This window comes from Gadus chalcogrammus, chromosome 14, assembly GCF_026213295.1.
Source record: "Gadus chalcogrammus isolate NIFS_2021 chromosome 14, NIFS_Gcha_1.0, whole genome shotgun sequence".
In the NCBI taxonomy this organism is placed as follows: Eukaryota; Metazoa; Chordata; class Actinopteri; order Gadiformes; family Gadidae; genus Gadus; species Gadus chalcogrammus.
In genome coordinates, this window is record NC_079425.1 from 17,368,779 (window position 1) to 17,389,386 (window position 20,608).

The following is a 20,608-nucleotide window of genomic DNA, read 5'->3' on the forward strand; positions in this document are numbered from 1 at the left end:
GACAAAAATGACAGCTACAGTTTGTGTGTGGGAAGTGATTGGTGTATATATATTCATAGTACCCCTGGGTGTAGAGTGTATATATCTGGCTGCTGTCACTGAGATAGAGGGGTGATTGTTGCCTCATTGATTCTCTTTTGTATCAAAGATTGTTTTTCCTTCTGGTCTTGAGCTGTTCCCACTAGGGGATATTGGTTCATTCGTAAGCTGGTGTTTGGGTGACAATGACTGACTGGCTGAGAATGGGTGTATGTAATGGCGAGTGTAAGACCATTACCAAATGGAACGCAGGATTTATGTTTTTAGTTGGACAAATAGAACCATACTTTGTTAAATAACTTTCTCGGTTGTAGAGGTTTGTGCTTGTTTTTGATTTGATATCTGTATTCAAAGTTTGTGTGACACAAATCTTGTGCACACATGATCAGGGTTTCTAAAAAAAGATGGAAAAGCATGGCCAAATCTGAGCATACTTTGCAGTTTATTTGTTCCTTCACTTTTCAAACTCAAGATTCTTGGACAGTGTTCTGTGCATCAGATGGTCAACGATTACTGGCACCCTGGCAGCATGGGCACTGTGAGCGTGTTTGGCCAGTCATTCAATCCCCAAAGGAAAATGAATGCATTATGAATGATCACCAGATGGGTCTCCATCTCTCTTTTCACCACACACTGGCTCCAAGTCCTGATAGATAACTACTTGTGTCAGGCTGGCAGCAAATGAGAAGTGTCCGGAATATTTAATGGTCCAATACCGTCAAAAGTTATGTCCTCTGCCTAATACTTAATATGTATTCGCGGGAGAGAGTTGTGAAGTCCATGTTCATGATTCATAAGTACGGTTGCTTAAGAAGGGGTCGATTTGTGTTAAGCAAAGGCCAAGATGGTTTCTTCTCAGTGCACATCTAATGGAAGAATGGAGCCAATCCCCCTTAACAGAGTGTCTGAGAGTGTAGTTTAGCTTCCTGTTTATTGAATCTAATCTATCCTTCATTAAGCGGCTTGTTCTTTTCCCAAAACTTCCGTGTGTGGGTATGGGGCGGCTCCTCCTTGCATGCTGGGTTGCTTTTCAGATGTTCCCCCTGGTGGGAGCAGGGTGAGACATCCAGAGGGGGTGCCACATTGCTCAGGGAGTGCTCAGATAGCAGGCATTACGTAGATCAAGCAGGAGTGACCCGCTGCAGGCTATTCTGCACGGCTGTTCTGCTTGCTCCTTCCAGCTGCTTGCTGTACCCCTGCCTCAAACATCCACCCAGGAACCCACAGGCTAAGAAACTAGTGGTAGTCTCAGCAGAGATATTATTTTGGGTTGTTGAGGAATGTCTTATTACTTGTTGTTGTCATTTTTTTGGCGTAAGTTGGATGTGATTGTTGAACTTATAATGCCCTTTTAGGTGTTTCATTCTGTCCTAGAGTTGTGCTTATGTTTGTTTAATTTACTCAGTAGCGTGCCGTGGGGTTTAAGTCAGGGCCTTCAGTAACGAACTCCACCAACGGCCAACCCCCAAACACTCAGACATGCACACAAATTTCATATTAGGTGCCGATACAGCCAACACGGCCACAATATGCGCTACTGCATATCATCCACAACAAGACAGTTGATCTTCAGCAATAACAGCGCACATGCACACCACTTTGCATTACCTTAGAGCTAGAGTAATTCAGCATCCCCATCAGATCTTTCCTTATGTCACTCCGCAACCAGATTCCACATCACACACATGACACAAAAACAAGTGTTCACAGTTATTGGTATGTTCGGGCATATTGCTGGGCCCTGGGGCGTTCTATTACTGCACATCATTTGATTGGCTGTTTACACACGTTAGTAAATGTATTATCCAATGGGAGATGGCAGCTTCAGCGAAAGGCTAGCAATACTTTTAGTGCTGGCCCTGCTGGTCCATGTAACCTAGTTGTGACGCGTTATTCAGCTGAGCTCAGCCTTACAAAAAAAAAAACGGTTTTCCTTCTGGAATTATGTTATAAGTACTGAAAATAATATGGAATTTAGATGCGTGCAGACACAAATTAATATAATTTTGAAAAAAATATTATCTTTATTATTTAGGCTTTGACAGGGCCAGCAGAGAAGGCCCTGCTGGCCCTGACGGCCCACCACTGAATTTACTTATTTAAGAACAACATTCACCATTAATCACCATAGCAGCGTGAGATTCACCCCTCATCAACCCGAAAAAAACTCAGATTTCAATGCATTGTAAAGGCTGTAGTTCATGTGATGATGATCCACAACATTTATTCTGTGATGGCTGGCACCCTGCTGTTTTTACAGTATGCTCACTGAACCTCTAGCCAGTTCCTTTCCTTTTATCTTCATGTCAAGACGGGAGAATAAAGAATCAGTTGAACAAAAGTAAAAGTTTGGTCTAATTCCATGACGTGTACCTTTTTTAAACTGCACCATATCTTCTATCAAGTGTATATCTACTATCTTTTTCGTGTGTGTGTGTGTGTGTATGTGGGCTGTCCTTCAGTCGACAGCCTCTTATTCCCATGGGATACTCTATTTAGCTCAGTTAAAACAATGTTGATTGTAACTATCAGATATAAAGTTTATAATGGCTTCAGTCTGCTTTGATGGTTCAGTGGTTAGATAAATGGAAGCATCTGAAGGGGAGATACACAGGTTTTTATCATGTCTGCCATTGGTGCAATGCTTTATCAGGGACTAAATGACGATGAGGGACAATAAAAAGACACTCCAAAGTTAACCACCCTACATCAGTCCATGGGAGAAGCAGCGGGTCATCAAATGCTGCTCTATGTTGAAATGATGCCGATCATTTGATCAAATGGAGCTGGGCTTGATGGTGCAGAACGACCTAAAAGCCAATAGTGTTCCTATGCTAACTTGACAAGCCGCTTTCTCATTAGCAGTGCACCAAAGGATTTGCTGGCTTTACAGACTAGTTAAATTACTCCTGTTTCAAACCTGATTAATTGTGGAAAAGTTTGAATGAAGGACAAAACTGGTATATTTTTATTGTATTTAGCGGTCCAGCAGCTTTCCTTATTGAATGAGGACCGTTTTTTCTATTCTTCTGTTGGAATCTTACAATCCATTTTCGTCAGTGTCATGCAAATGTTAATAAGCAATTCGTAACATGAATAGACCACTACAATCTCCCCAAGCTGTGCATATATCGTCACCTAACTCCTCCGTTCTCGATCTCCAACAGTGTAAGACACTGCAGTCGCTCAGGCAAACACTTCTGTGATTCCAGATGCAATCAACTATAATATTTCATTTTAGTGCTTTGTCAATAACACTATTTCATAGAGGGATCAATACGTTGTCTGAGGTTCTGATGTAGCACCGTTTTTAGTTTAGCAGCCTATTTTTAACTGGAGCTGTTTGGAAGCTTATATTGGAGAGATGAATTGCTGTGTAAAGCATCCCCTCTGTCACTCCAGGCACATTGGCTTTGATGGATTATCACCACAATAGTGACCTTGCTTAAGGAATCGCTTTAAATTCATCAACACTAGAATTACAAATACATTTTTGTTTTCTCAACACTTATTATGCATTCAGTGCCTTTTCAGTCAATAAACTATTGATCTTAGGGTATACATTTGCCTCAGTCAAAATGCATTTACATCATTCATTTTTGTTTTGCAAAATATTTTTTTGGTTGAAAAGCTGCTTAGCTGCCCAGGGCAATCAATCTCTTTTTTCCTTCTACTTGACACCATTTCCCATAGGTTTAGTATTTATCGAATGAATGGGCAACTTACTCAAAGAGCAGATTGGCTACGGTACAGGAGCATATATTCAGCCAAATTGCCTTTTGTACATGTAAATTAATCAGTCACTCCCTTCAATTTTGGCTTAAAAAATGTCAAACTGTGTAGTCAATAAATGTGCAACCCTACAGCTTTTGATTATTCCTACTGATGACACTGGCAGATTTATGCCGGCATGAGAGGCTTGCTATGATTCCAAAATCCACTCGATAACAATTCTAAATTATTACACTTAAATTGTCCCTTCATTTAACAACTTTATTCACCCTGTTCCCTAATACTTCACATTCCATTCGAGAGACGGTTATATGTTAATGTGAACAGTAGGAGGAAGGCTTGTAAATGGAGCAGAAAATGATCCACAATCCAAAATATCCAATGATTTCAAAATTCATAACAATTGGCAAACAATGCTTGCCTTTCTCCTTTTCATTGCAGACAACGTATGCCTGTGGATGTGGCCTTATTCATGTTTTCTTATGGATGCACCATTTTAATTTTATATTTTTATAGACTAGATCAATAGCGAATCGTTTTTTAATGTATTGAAAATACTACTTGTTTGACGCAAATTAGACAGATTAACTGGGTTCGATTTTAGGATTGTTGTACCGTCTATAATTTATCACACGTCACCCATCTAATGACTTATCCCTTGTCTGTTTAACAGATAGAACAAAGAGGCCGCGGGCAGAGACCAGTGTTGGGTGCTGGGAAGACCTGCTGGGAAGACCTGCTGGGGCCTTGTTCAACAGCATGTCCAGCTAGTTACCAGCTTCTTGGTGAATATTTTAAAGGTCAGTACTGGAACGATTTTTCGCAAACACACAGATTTGTAATTCATGAAGCCTTGGTTCAAGCTGAATTGGGACTATTGTTGGTATTCTTCAAAATGAGGGAACTTCAGGATAGATGCATTCAGATTTTTTGATCAGTTATTTCTTCCTTACACTTAGGGGAACTGTTGCATATGTATAATGTTCAGATACAGCTTTCAGCTGTACATTCCCTAATAATACTCTTATGATCTGGGGAGGAATATCGTTTTCATCTTATTCTTCAAGAAATGTGTGGAACTTTGGTGAAGCCATTAACAAAAAGAGTGCTATTCTTATTTATACAATGCATGTTTTATTATGCAGTTTATTTCCAAATCCTTTACATTCATATTGCATAAGGAGTCTGTCAAATTTAGAGGGGAAGAATTTGTAATATACAAATATGCGTTTATGGATTAATTGTTCCTAATTTGTAAAGAAACTATTGGCAATATAAAAAATATATAAATTCATAACAATGGTTACATTTCATCAATGTTGCTTTAATTTATTCAGATTTCCTAATCTTGATGGGAACGTTAAGTTGCCAACAGTGGCAACAAAACCGTGCAAAATTGGGGACAGTGCCCCAGATCTGGTTGCCCTAGGCAACTGAGCCTGCGTTACCTTTGAGCGTTGCTCAGTCAGGCCGGATCTCCTTTTCGAGAAAAACAGATTTATAAGTTCCTGCCGGCCAATTCCATACATTGTTTAATTATGTTCCCCAATTGATTTGTCTATTCATCTTTCTCTCCCATCTCTCACACTTTTCATAAATAGTACGGTAATTGCTTTGTAATAAATGTGCTGTTATGGCTGTATATGAACACATTTGTTAAGATATGATGTATAACATTTTTTGCTTTTCTTTTTTCATTCGCACTGCAATGCAGTCGAGTGTGCGATAGACCTGAGGTAATTAAAAATGCAACAGCATTTGAGCAAATGTGCTTGAATATCCCTCTGTGGTTCAATGTTTATGAACTATAGCAACCCAAACTCCTTGAAAAAGTGGAAATAATTATCAAAGTGCAGAAATATCTCCAAGCTGCTGTGACACTGGCGGCCGGTCAGCTCTTTTCCCCACCTGAGCCCAGCAAAGTATAGTATCGGCCTCCTGCTTGCTGTTGTCAAGTCAAGGCAATCAGCTGTGAAACTGAAATCTACATTACCAGCACTTGTGTAGCCTGGGGCAACTTTTGTATGTGCTGGATCGTTGGTGGTGGATTCGTAGTATAAGCAGGGTTATTACACACACACTATTATAAACAGAATTATACATAGATGTATGAATAATTTAGTGTTCCATAGCAATGTGAATTCCATTAGCCTGGCAGGGAGGAAAGTGCTATTGAGACTGTCATACTCGTGCGGTACAGTCGAGAAATGCTTAGGTTTTGGGAAGTAGGCAATATAGTTAGACCATATATAGCTAGTATAAGTCAATGGTAAACTTGGGGTCTTAAGGTTTGTTTAATGTCCCTAAACAAACTTAAAAAAATAAATAAGAGCGAATTGTATCAAATAAACAGTATATGTCCTTGCTCTGTCGGGCATTTTCTGTAACTATTTAAAAAGTGTGTGTGTGTGTGTGTGTGTGTGTGTGTGTGTGTGTGTGTGTGTGTGTGTGTGTGTGTGTGTGTGTGTGTGTGTGTGTGTGTGTGTGTGTGTGTGTGTGTGTGTGTGTGTGTGTGTGGATATCATATTCTTGACATGTTGTAAATTCCAATTAGCATTTCTACAGCCAATCTTTCTCTCAGCCTCGCTTTCCCGTCCCTATCACACTCTTTAGCTTTCTCACCCTCTCACGCAGTCTCTGTGTTTCTCTCCCTCAACTAACGGAGTGCTCAGTCGGAAAACCGTGAGCAGAGTCACACCTGCAGAGGAGAACAGTGTAAATGTCAGGGGTCTAGTTGGGGCAAGAACAGCTGCGCCACATGCGAGCTGGATTCTGCTGTTCTCCAGTCCCCCAAGGGCATCTCTGCACTCCCAGCCCCTTATCACCATGATGGCTGCTGGTTTTTTTTTACACCAGAGGCCAGCAGTGTTCTTTGGCACCCATCCCTGAGCTGGATGCTGCCCTGGGAGCCACATGTTCAAACAGGTTACACTGAGGCTTGTCACGCTACGGGCGCAGCGAAAGGTTACTAGGCAACATGGACGGAGTAAAGGTCACTGAGAAGGAAGTACGGTTTCTTTTTACTAACACGTGTGTGTGTGTGTGTGTGTGTGTGTGTGTGTGTGTGTGTGTGTGTGTGTGTGTGTGTGTGTGTGTGTGTGTGTGTGTGTGTGTGTGTGTGTGTGTGTGTGTGTGTGTGTGTGTGTGTGTGTGTGTGATTTGTCTCCATACAATTCAGAAATGTAAAAGTATCTAGTCATTTGCTCTTTCAGTGTCCAGAAAACTTGGTGGCGCAAATCTTGCTTGTATTATTCATTCTGGCACAATACTCCAGGGCAGTGGTTCTACGTAAATTGCATAATTAACCATTTGGTTACGTAACCAAAACTACCATTCTATATTAAACGTTTGCTGACATCGTTGCATTATAGGGCAATTTCCTCGAGGGAGAAAAAACATTTATATTTCTGTATTTGTTTAGTTGACAGTCCCAAGCTGGCATCTTAAAACGCACACCCAAGATGAAATGAAATACCCCTGGGCCAGCAAGAGGATCAGTCACTGTATTTCATGAAGCAGCTGTCAGTGCTTCCAGAGATGCCTGACATGTTAACAATTCATCACAGCTGCTGTCTGACTTTAGCTTTACAAGCTAACCGCGATCAGGGTCCTGGCCAGTGGTTCCCTTCCTAAGAAATTGTGCAGAAGAGCTGTGTACAATCGGGGCCTCTGTGGCCGCCTGCTTCTTGACCCCAGCCTGCTTTGTTTACACTTGGCCCTGACTTTGTATCAATGCCACGGTTTCATTCTCCATGCTTCTAAAAGCGTCTTTTCAAAACATCTCTGTACTAAGCATGCCTCAAATACACACCAGTGGTGTGTAGAACGGCGTTCGGTTCCTATTTTAATGCTCGGCCAAGAACCTCATATTAATTTATTTTCTGTTGCCAATTTTCTTGGCAATGATGCATACTCGATAAACATCTTCTATATTGTAACACCAGTAGCCTGGGGCTCATTGTGTCTTTATCCTTTTTGTTATTATTTGATTAGACTGATTTGAAGGTGTTCATTGACACCATTGATGGTATGAACAGTCCAATAGAGCAGAGAACAAGCTTAATGAGCAACTGATATTTGTCCAATATAAAGAAAAAAAAGATCCCAAAATGTCCCAGGTTCAAGTAACATGCATAGTGCTTAATGCCTGCGCCCTTTCCCACGGACATTGTTAACATCTCTGATAGGTAGAACAACGTGCATCTCACGTTGGACCTAAGTTCTTCAGTGGCAGTGGCAGGTTGGAGGCCCTTGAGTAGAATCACAAAGAGACTATTTTAGACTCTGGACGCCTTGTAGGCCTGCACCAGTAGCTGTATATTATTTTAGCCCTGTCTCATCTCGGTCCACGAGTATAACAGAATATAAAATGTCCCTCTTTATAGTTGTTTTGAGCAAGGGGGGGGGGGGGGGTTGTATCGTGAACCTACGGACTTCAATGGGGGTTTCATTCCGTCTGCGCACGGCACCTTCTCAACGATAATCAATAATCTTCCTCCCACTCAGGGTGAAAATGGTAGGTCTTAGCTTGTTTCCCCTCAGCCATGCCAACGTTTAGGAGTGTGTAACTACTGTTGACGGCTTTCAACTGCTGTTAACAGCACATGCGCTACCGCGCGTATATGCTACCGCGCAAATTTAATTTCATTAAAAAAAAAAAAAAAAATTTTTGGACCCCTTTTTGTTTATTGATTTCTCACTGGCCTTATGAAAATCAATACCAACATGGCAGGCATGAACTATGCCAGTGTGCGAGACGCCGTTAACAGTGCCTGTCGAATCAGACCTTTGTTCTTCTGGACTCACACAGACTTCAAATGTTGATTAGTATTAACTTTAATCATAACTTTATCATTGTGTGTGTGCAGAGCTCAGCCTCGGTTGCCAACGCTTTGTATTTTATCGTCCTAGTCAACGACCAGCTGTAGTTAAGATCTGACCTTTATGATGTCTGAAGGTCAAAGCACATAGGCATTCTTGGATTGTGAATGATTGTGAATGTGAACCTTTTGTCCTTTATGAATCATTAAAAAATTAAAAATTAAAATATTGCAGGAGGTCAATACGTTTTAATATCAGAACCTTCTGTTTGCAGTCGCGGGACCCCTGTGCATCCAAACCAAAGCACATCCTCATTGCGTGGCGGCGTTTCATAAGTGGCTTTAAAAATATTTAAAAGGTTATTTATGTATTGGGTTGGTGGAAGCACCTTTGGAGGAGGGGATGGAGTATGTTTGGATATTAAGTTACTGCAATAAGCTCATCTATTCTAAATATGCGCCTCTGACATCCACATAGATAAATGACTAATGACATGAACAAATAAACAGACATAAATCAGATGCGATTTTTTTCTCACTTTCCACTGAAATCCAATTGCTTTATTTCTGATACCTGGCAGGTTCACGCAGCACATCTTCCATGTGTCTTGTTGTTCCAGTGAATTGTTTGCCTGTGCACTATCATTTAAAAAGTGAGACCAATCTGTGAATGACCTACTCCGTAGCCGCACCCCAGGCTGTCCGCCTACATAGCTGACGACAAGTTAATTAATCCTTTTCGCTAAACACATTCTAAAATGGGTTCCCATCTCGCCTGTCGATCCGATACACAGTGAATTCGCTCCAGCGGCGTACTTATTTGGGCACTTCTAACGCAGCTTCCCCTATGCAGGGATAGGCGGTGACCATGCGCTGTCTGGCTGCGCGGGTGAACTACAAGACCCTCATCGTCATCTGCGCCCTCTTCACCCTCATCACCTTGCTGCTGTGGAACCGCTGCTCCAGCGACGTGCCGCTGCGCTTCCTGCCCCGCTCTCCCCCCGTCGCACCCAGCGCCAAGGCGGGCGATGCCAGCATCACCAGCCAGCAGCAGCAGCAGCAGCAGCAGCAGCCCCCCCAGTTGCCGGAGCCCCTGCCGGTCGCGGGCGGGTGGGTCAATTACGAGGAGATCGACTGCCTGGTCAACGACGACGTGACCGTCAAGGGGCGTCGGGAGGGCGGCGAGGTCTACCTGCCCTTCAGCTGGATGGAGAAGTACTTTGATGTGTACGGAAAGGTGGTGCAGCACGACGGGTACGACCGCTTCGAGTTCCAGCACAGCTACTCCAAGGTGTACGCCCAGCGCGAACCCTACCACCCCGATGGCGTCTTCATGTCCTTCGAGGGCTACAACGTGGAAGTCCGCGACCGCGTCAAGTGCATCAGCGGCGTAGAAGGTGAGAGGTTGTTCTGCTTTGCAGTAGACAAATATGGGGAAACCTTGTGTTGTACGACTTCAAAACTGGGCAAAAATCTGTTTGCTTCAAACAAGTTTAAATACTATCAAGAGCTGTTTAGTATCATTTAACCAGAGGAAATGGGCAACATACATTTTTGTTCTTTGACAAGGAAAGCATGAGTATTTATTTAATTGGCATTGCACAGTGTACATCCAGTGATTTTTTTTTTTGATCGTCCCCTGCTTTGTGCTTGCTCTTGGAAGTTAGAATTGCTTCTAAAAATAAGCTGTTTTTTCCTCGCCATATAACTAGAGGCTAAGTAAGTATTCTAATGCCGCTTTTCCACTGCATGGTACCAGCTCGACACGACTCGACTCAACTCGACTCAGCTCGCCTTTTTTGCGTTTCCACCGCGATCTAGTACCTCAAGTGGCTGCTTTTTCTAGTACCGCCTCGCTCTAGGTTCCAAGCGGCTGAGCCGATGCTAAAAGGTGACGTCGGCAGACGGCCGGCCACTGATTGGCCAGAGAGTGTGACGAAGTCACGAGAGCGACATGGCAACCATGCTGGTAACGATAGAACAGCCATAGTAGCGCCGCAGCCAACATATTCCACTTCTTCAACATGCCAGCTAATAATACGAACACGAATACCATCGCATCGATGTTCTCCATTGTTGTTATGTGGGTTCTGTCCATGTGTGGGTTACGTAGGTGTTGTTTGCGTCGCGTACAAAAATACGTCACGGCCCTTTCGCGCAGACGACCCCGCCCACGTCCCGGAGGTACTATTTGCGGTGGAAAAGCACCCGCGCTGCTACCGTGTCGAGTCGTGTCGAGTCGTGTCGTGTCGAGTCGAGCTACATGTGCGGTGGAAAAGCGGCATAAGTCAACCACTGCGCTGGTCTTTGTACGTTAGTGTGCGTTATAGCTGTGCTGCAGAGGTTGAGTGTGTGTGTGTCAACGAAAGGGCCTGGTTTTTGACCGAAGAACACTTGTTTAATCCAATGAGACCTGGGTTCATTAATACTTATTTACCTCGGGCCATAGCAAATCCCCTGAAACAAAGCCTAAGGTAATCAACGTCCTTGCGGTGAATAATGCCCAGTCAGCGAGTATGCATTTAATAAATTAAATTGGAATTGATTGTTGGAAATTGCACTGATTGAATAGGAATGGACATGGCATCCACCTAATCTATTTGATGTCCCATTGGAATTATTGATCAATCCATCACAATAGCTGACCAAATCTCCCTAAGCATATTTGAGCAGCTCTGTAGCATGAAAGGACCTTTTCCATTACAAGGTACATTATTTGATTTGATGGGATCTTAACAAGACTTCGGCTGCAGGAGAAATGGAGTGCTCTGATTGAAGCACTGTTTATGTCCATTGCGGCTTCTCTTCTCTTTTTGGATAGGGATAGTCCAGCCTATGAATTGAATGAACTGATTTGCGTGCTCTTTGGGGAAGATCCTTCCTTAGTTCCTTAATAATTTAAAATTAAATTCTCTAATTGTATAGTTCAGACTCACTAACCAAACGATATTACCTGTTAATCAACAGTGTAAATTTACTTTAAAATATATTTGTTGCACAGTATATGATACTAGAAAGGTATCACTGTACCCTCACGCAAAAAAACGATAGGATACGATTTTTTCTTTTGCATCGATACTGTCCTCACTAACCCGGGCAAATATAAAAACGCTCATTCGCATTGAAAACGATCTCTGTCCACACTATCGTTTTCGGAATTTTTTGCATCCATGTTCCACACTGAAATGATTTTGATAAACAGTTGTTGTCATGGTTACGCGACTCCCCCCATGCCTCTCTGTTTAGATTACAGGCGTGTGATCAGCTGATAGTTGCAGTTCATCAGCTGGCTTATCATTTTCACTCACAAGCAAAAATATGGCTCAAACCAGAAGTTTTTTTAAACGCCACTCCAAGTACAGTTTGAACTAGCGTCTTTGCGTTCTTTTCCCATAGCTTAAGCACAGCAAGTACAGAGCTCGCCTCCGGCGTTGGACTAACGAATATGTTTGAGACAATATGTTGAGTTGTAACTGGAGATACAAAAGTACATTGTACAGAAAAATCATAATTTCCATTTCACCAGCCATTTTTTGATGAGCGTCTCGGTCTCGGTCTCGAAGCTTGTGGCAGCGTCATGGCAACCAAACGTCATCGTTTCTGAAAGCCTCCGTCTACCCTGACCACACTACACCGCAAACCTTGTGTTTTCACATTCATCCACCTCAGCTATCGTTTTTGAAAAGCATCGTTTTCAGTGTCGGAATTCGCCGTTTTAGTGTGGACGGAAGGGCTGAACGGATAAATATTTTTTTGTTGATTTACCCGGGTTAGTGTGGACAGGGTATGAGACGCAACGAGATGGCGACAGGTTCGGAAGCGCATGCCGACGGTCCTCGGCTTGTGGAGAAAAAAGACGGGAGAAGTGAAATATGGAGTTATTGTATATAACTCCATATTTCAGATCAGAAGTGTCCATGTAAACGCGGCTATTGACACTTCTGATCCGATGAGATTTCTAATTGGAATAGATCTATTCCTATCATGCATATCCGAATGTATTGTATATGGCATTTACAAAAGTGGTAAGCATACGGCCGTATGTCTCTCACGCACAACCGTTATGTTGGTCTGGACTTATGTGATATATGTAAGGGGTAATGTTGTACAGAACGCCGGTCATTATCGGGAAAATAAGCCCCGACAGGGCGAACCGGACCCCGACGCGAAGCGGAGGTGTCTTGCTTTGCCATGAAGGGTATTATTTTCGATAATGACCAGTTACGTTTTATTCAATATCCCGCAATTACACGGCTCCTTGCCAAATAGAAACCATGCCTTCACCCGATGTGTCTTTTTTACAATTACCGTTCGTAGTGTTGATCAGCAGAGAAATAATCGTTGTAGACGTTGACGTCGCTTAGCAACCGAACACGCTGGGGTGGATAAGTTACCGGACTACTTGCAGAGTGATAAGAAGGAGGTGAATCAGGCAAAAAATCGACTTCCGTTGACAGCGGTCTATTTCGGTGTGCATACATGTACAGATTGACATTTCCGAAAGAGATGGCAGTCACATTGGAAACTGCCTGTGCCTGCACCTTTTTCTTCTTCAAAGTAGAAATACTGCCACACCACTGAAATGACTGTTCCACAGTTAGCTCTCATGCGTATGTGATGTGACTAATTGGCTACTACTGTTGTTTTCACATGACGCGCTGCGCGCATCGGATCATATTTCTATCCCCTCCGATACCAGATGCGCGTACTGGGCCATTATCTGCTCGATGCCGTGGATTGGATCGGGACGTCACTAAATTTTGATATTAAAGCTAAAATATTGGGGTTTGCTCTGTCAATAAAGATGCGGTCGGAGACCATAAACACATTTAAATGGCCTTAATTAAGGGTGTTTTCAAATTCCCTGTAAGTAATGATGTTCCATACCCAAGTACACTGTGGAAGGCACCTATTTGGTTTGCGTACTGCCAATAAACACAAATAAGAAGTAGAAGATACACTTTTCATTTAATTATGTTTAGGGATGCACCGATTGTGAAATTCTGGGCCGATACCTGTTCTGGGCCAGGGAAACAAACCCTAACCCCCCACACACGCACGCACGCAGACACGCACCACACAAACACACAATGGCACAGGGAGAGGCTTTTATGATTTGTATGAAATCAATCTGTTTATTTCAACAACTGCGCCATCAACATTCAACATCAAAATTATTTCAACGTGGGCTTAGGCAGATAGGCCTACATGCGCCGAAAACAGAACGCTAATTATTTTACTGAACACAGCCTGCATGAAGGTGAACTAGACACGTCTTTAGAAATGGAAACTATGGCCAAAAAAATAACTTCACACTGTGTCTTTTTCAATTTATTTGTTACCAGCATTCGTAGTGTTGATCAGCTGAGAAATAGCCGCCGTTGACGTTGCTTAGCAACCGAGGACGCTTGCGGAGTGATACGACAGAAAAAGAAAAAAGCCGCCCGTGTGCATGTGTGGTTTGTTTACAGATAAAAGTGAAAAAAAATGTCGGCCGTGTGGGAGTATTTCACTGTCTCGGAGAAAGATGTGCAGTTTGTAAGACATGTTCCAGTGACATTTCAAGAGGAGGAAGCATTAAACATGTAAACATCGGGCACTGCCATCTGTAAATGTCATCTTATTTTCCGATAGGCCGGTGGCAGTCAATAACGCGAATATCGTCCGTTACCGATGTTCGTCTGATACATCGGTGCATCCCTAATTAGGTTTTCGCTCCGGTGTAGAAAAGCGTGCCGATCGCTAGATCCCAACTCATTTCAATGGAGTTGACATTCACACTTTGCCTACGGTTATTGATGTGTTGGAGAAAACGCCAAGGAAAACCCTCTGCCTGCTTTCCTAATTCATCAGCGATGGCGGTGCACTTCAGAGGCTTAGATTGGTGCATGTTGCACCCAAACGCAGATGTACAGAATCTCAGTCAACCTCATTTTTTGGTACAATTTCTAACACCTGATGCATATCATCCTCCAGCACCCATGAAACCTACTCGAGACCACTTTTTCATGTGGTCCCAGGCACTGTTTGCTGATACATGCTCAAGTACAGTACAGGGTTATCACTAATCAAACAAACTAGACTTAAGAGTCAAGTGTGCCCCGGGTGCCTGATGTGAAAGCACCCGGAGAAGCCTTTGTCTTTCATTGCTCAGTATTGCGGTCAAATTGCAAGTTTGGGTCCACTCTCCTCCACTAAGGTCTGAAACTTCAACAGAGAAAGTGTAAAGAATGTTCTTGTTTTTCTGTTACCCCGGTAATGATTTCCCCATCCTCTGCATACCTGATGAAATGTTCACTGATGGTTGTGCGATTCAGTAACGTTTCGGTATATGCCATAAACTCGGGCCTCTCCTTCTATCTCGCATTTCTCAGAACCATAAATATGCTTGATTAAAGCTGCATCCAAGATTTCACCCATTCCACCTATATTTCTTATTTGATTTATTTTTTATTGAGCCATACAAATTAAAATTGGTAGTTGTCAATCCAGTTAAAAAAATATTTTGCTGTTAATTTTGCTCCTTAAAAAGACAATGGCAGTCTAAAAATGCGCTTTGCAAAGTTTATTGTCATCATTATTGGCTTCCACTTACCTCTCTCTTAACTTGAATCCCTAATAGATATTCATTATTTTGGTTGCCTTGGTGCCTGTTCCCCTGCACAGTAACCAATGGCAGACGCTAGCAACACCCGGACATAGGAGTACTTAAAGGGGGAATTAAAGGACCTACCACAAGGTAATTGCTACTTGGAAACCAGTGCAAAATAATGGCAATTCCTATGTAATTATTGCAAATGTTCCTATGGTAGGAAATGTGCTGAAAAATCTGCACCTGTTTTGAATCATGTTTCCTTGAAAAAGTTAGCTACTGACTGTTTTCCAATGAAATATCCTTCTCTGCATTTATCTTCCTATTTTTAAATGGTGAATAATTTTTAAGACATTTCACAAGCGCAGTGTAATAACTGGCTGTAACCTGCTCTTCTGTTGGAAACAAAGAACATCCTTCACAAAAAAAAAAGAGCATCTGTGCAATATGTGACGTTCAGTCAGCCTTACTGAGTCTAGGCCATTCAGGCCAATGCTAGCATAGGTATATGGCTGACTTTTAAAGGGTGAAAAATGAATAAAGGCACAGAACTCTATTCTCCTAAACAGTAAATCCAAATCGTTAATTTGTGTGTAATGCTCCGGTTTCGGCTGATGACTGGGCGGTCATTCCCCACAATAAAGGCCCTGCTGGGTGGCAAATTGTGCTCCCTTTGCTTCATTGTGTCCCCCACCACAGGTGTGAGGCGGTTCATTGTCAGGGTGGAAAATGGGTCAGGCAGGGATTGAGCCCAATCCATTGGTTCCTTTGAGCTGTTCAGTGGGGAGTCGCCTCTTCAAGTCTTGTTTGTTTTTGTTTCTTCAGGAAGAAAAAACACACACAAGCACATACCAGAACCAACTTATACACACACAAATTGAGATGGCACCTGTACCACACGATTTTTCATGCTCCATAAATTAAGCCTAAGGCTAGTTACTATTAATCACACCACATGCAAAAAAATATCTACTCACACCTGTTTTTCTTAAACTTCCATGCGAGAAATTGGCACTCCATTAATCAGTCTTTCACAGTCAGAACCACTTCAGGGCTGAAACAAGGTCACAACACGGGGCATGGAAAAATGTATTTAACAAGCCCATCAGCATCACATATGCTCTCACTGTGCATTCTATCCCTCCTTATATCTCCAGACCCTACCATGTATCCTGTTTGTTGTCCCCCGATCCTTCTAAATGACAAATCAAGAACGGCCTTGTTTCGATTAAGCTGCAGCCCAACTGAAGGGTTACCGCAAATCATTTGATAAGGACTTCTCAAACATGATCACTTAAGGATGGATCTTTTCATGGTCATACGGTTTCCTCTATGAGATGGAGTCCCCCCAGTAGGGTTAACACTACTGCTTGATTTAAAGACATTAGAAAGTGTTCTAGATGAGATGGAGAAACAATGGGCCTAAAAGCCATTGCAGCCAGGGGGCCGTGGTTAGAAGAAAAAGCTAATGACCCCACCAGGGGCATCTTAAATCAAGAGCTGCTTCTATCTTTAGCTCTTCCTTCATTATCTCCCAAACCACCATTTTTTTTTTTCCATAAATCTCCTTCCTGTTCCACCTCGTTGTCACACCCCATTTCACACCCCTGTGTGTGTGTGTGTGTGTGTGTGTGTGTGTGTGTGTGTGTGTGTGTGTGTGTGTGTGTGTGTGTGTGTGTGTGTGTGTGTGTGTGTGTGTGTGTGTGTGTGTGTGTGTGTACGCACTGTACAAAGTAAGCGTGTACGGGCTCAGGCACAAGTAACACAACAATACAATTCCAAGTCTCACTCACTTGGAATTGTATTCTCTCTCACTCTAGCCTCCCCCCCCTCCCTAGTTCTCTCTTCCCCTGTCCGAGGATGATATAGTAGTTGTATCTAGAACGCAGAGGAGCACTGGAAAAGTTGTACTGAAAGAGTGCGTAGAAAAAAAGAAAACTAGGCCAGACATCATCTTGCACAACCTAATTCAGTTCCAAAGTTTTAAGCCTGTACACGGGAGTCCAATGCCACTGAACTGTGCATTGTTCGCCGTTTGTGGAGCAAATGTGTGCCACAGAACTGCCCAGCCTCAGTCAAAGCCCCTACAGTCTTATCCAGCACCTGCTAAGACATACCCACCACCTGATAACTCCATCCACCCAAGCAGAGCCCAGTAGTTCTCCAAAATGATGACACGAAAGAAACGTGCTGGTCGTGAAAGGGAAGTATCGGTGGCTGATCCTCCTTGATTGGTGAATGGTTACTGTGAGGCGGGAGTGCTGTTCGATTGGCTGAACGCACCATGCTTCAGTTAGTGTGCAACTGGAGGCCGGTCAGAAGTTATGGGATGGTAAGCAACCATTCAACAGTGAAACTGTTGAATGGTTGAAAAATAGGCAGGCACACTATTAATTCATTCAATATTTTAATTGGTTAGTGGGTAGAAATGGATCCGAGTTGGGAAACTAACTTTTTGGTGCACGACCATACGTGTCTGATCTTGGCTGAATCACACAAACTATCGTGATGAAACAAAGAACCGCATGAGCATGCTTGGTCAGATATATTCAAATATATGTGCAAGTGGACTATATATTTGCATATTTTGATTGCCATTGCAGCTTTGCTTTCCTAATGCTGGTCGATGGTGTTGTCTGAGAAGGTCTCTGATTTATTTGGATCACTTTTTTTTGCCATAACATTTGTCCACGTGAAATCCTAATGTTCCCAGACTTAAAGGATCCTGGGGGGCTAACCTCTGCACATGATTCTCTCCAATCGCTATACCTTTCTGCAGTAAAGCGTGTTTCATTTAGGATATTTACCAACTGTTTTTCACAGAAAACCTATTGGGTCTGAATACAGCTCCTCTTCCCATGTTTGCTTTTATTCTGCTCTGTTTGATAATGTGATTCAAATCATTCTATTGAAGATTCATATTGTATTTTATGGAAAGAGATCCTTTTTTAATTGAAGTCTAAATACAATGGCCATTTTCCCCTACTTTTTCCTACACCACCTCCTATCTTTTTGTCTCTTTTTACCGTAACCTCTCCCAGTGTCCATGTTTTGTTACCCTTAATGATTATTCCTTAAGGGTTCCCCAAACCTCTTTCCCCTCTTTATTTTCTATCATTAGAAGAGTTTCTGTTTATGGAATTTGGTTTAGGGCACAAGTATACCGTTGCTTGTTCAATCCGTCTAATTGATTTTATTTGTGTGCATTAAACCAACAAAAAACCAAACAACACAATGAATTATTTGTGTAGATGAACCGCAGAACAAACATCGTAATAATTGCGATTGGTCACTGCTCTGTTAAAATATCCATAATAACAGGGATGTTCCAAAAGCCTTGCTCGATGAGGCTCATTAAAAAAATTGCTACGGATATAACCTGCGGCATGATTAATCTTACAGCTACTGACAAATGAATAATAATTATTTTTTGCAATCATTGTTAAGCTGCAAGCTCCTTCACACCTACCAGTCTTTTTTACCAACTTAACGGAATACAGGCCGATGTTGAAGGTGCAGTTTGTAGTATTTAATGGCCTCTAGCTGAATGGACTAGCAGAAATGGAATACAATATTCACATTACTAGGTTTTTAATCACTGTATAAATGGAAATAAGAATCATGTTTTCGTTACCTTAGATTGAGTCCTTTATATCTGTTCATGTCTACATAGAAATTGGCTCCTATTCAACGGAGGCTGCCGTTTTGCACTGCCATGTTTCTAATGTTTGAAATGTTTTTTATCTTACTTGTAAGCTATGATCTATAGTTTTAAAGAGTAAATAACTAAATACATTGTATTAATCTATCAAGGAACCTCATCACTTGACTGTTGGCTTCTCAATGCTCCTCAATGTTTTATTGTGGTCCACTTTGTCCTCGTACCAAAAATGACATCCGTCTCCACCCCCCCCCCCCCCCCCCCTCCTCCCTCTTTTCCCAGGCGTGCCCCTCTCCACCCAGTGGGGGCCCCAGGGCTACTTTTATGCCATCCAGATCGCCCAGTACGGCCTCAGCCACTACAGCAAGAACCTGACGGAGCACCCGCCCCGTGTGGAGGTGTACGACACGGCGGAGGACGAGGACGAGCAGCGCCGGGACAGCCGGGCGTCCGCCAGCGCCCCCTGGACTGTGGCGAAGGGCTGCAGCCTGAGCCGCGTGCACGACAAGGCACGCACTACCGCCGTCAGACAGTTCAGCGCCCCCGGTGAGCCACCATCCCTTCCACGCGTCTATCTCGTACCTCCTGGCAGGCAGGTGCTTGTCTCTCCTGCAGACTGCACACAGCAGCTGGGGGTGGCTCGGAGGAGCAAACACGCGAACAGAGTCTGACGACCTGCTGCTGAGGCCAGCATATTAGCGTGCTGGTGGAAGGTTTGGGGGTGTAGTTTTTTTTTTTCTTTCAAAGTGTTAAGAAAACATCATAAAAAAAAAATTGGAACCATATTAAAAGCTGATATTTTGTAACAATTCCAGCCTTTGGTAAGTATCATTATTTAGCTGACAATCTAACTGTATAGATTGGTTAATCTGTGCTAGATTAAATTTAAATCATTGTCATTGTACCTCCAATGAGAGCAACTATGGGGTAAGCGGGGTAACATAAACTTGTAATGCAAAATAGGGATTGGCTATGCCCCCGTCTGCACTCGACGGGGAGTGGAACAGACCAGAGACGTTTTTACTCAATTAAAAATGTCATGCAAACCTTCTTCCTGGAAGCCTTTGGAAGGCTGCAAAAACCTGGCGCCCATCTGACCAATTCCACTCACCTACCGCGAGACGAGCCAGACACTCACGCAGTATTGAGGACGCTCTGCCCAAGAAACCCCCCCTCTGAAACGAGTCTCTGTTCTTCTCCATCTGCTGCCAACTCTGTTATTTCTGAAACAATGATGTGGAAGAAGTGGAGGGGCCCCTCCTCCACCCCTCACATCCTCTCCTCTCCACTGCGCGTCCATTAGTTTTCATCATGACCCAAATACAATCACATGCAGGCCTTGTGGCTTCTAGCAGCCATACAGAAATGTGATTATGGCCGCAATTTTATACCGGCTGCTATCGCTTCTGTTCGTATAATTTCAATGTTCCGCCATTGGATGTATCCTTTATCTTTTATATACATCTCTTTGTGTTTCTGCTCTCGCTCATTGCCGCGTCTCTTCTTTTCAATCTCCGTAGCTCCCTCGCATATGCTTGGTTTTTCAGTTGAGCTCACGCTCAGCTATAATCCACCCGCCAGCCACCCCCTCCCTCCTTTATCCTTCTCCTCCAACCTCCCTCATCCTCTCCGCTTCCTTCATCTTTCTTATTTCTCTTTTTACATTTCTCCACCCTAGACATTTCCCGCCCTCACTCTTCTGGCCGCGTCATCCGTCTATGCCCCGACGCCTCCCCATCGTTATTATCGCCTCACAGATCCCCC

At 43.0% G+C, this 20,608-nt stretch overlaps 1 protein-coding gene across 1 annotated transcript in view; it reads left to right on the forward strand.

The window, feature by feature from the left end:
• The window catches only part of glceb (glucuronic acid epimerase b), a 40,116-nt gene that overhangs the window by 11,930 nt on the left and 7,578 nt on the right, over positions 1-20,608 (forward strand). The window contains exons 2-4 of the mRNA XM_056607323.1: positions 4,445-4,571; positions 9,445-9,988; positions 19,127-19,390. Coding sequence (XP_056463298.1) covers positions 9,460-9,988; positions 19,127-19,390 — 793 coding nt within the window. The 5' untranslated portion in view covers positions 4,445-4,571; positions 9,445-9,459. The remainder of the gene's footprint in view (positions 1-4,444; positions 4,572-9,444; positions 9,989-19,126; positions 19,391-20,608) is intronic.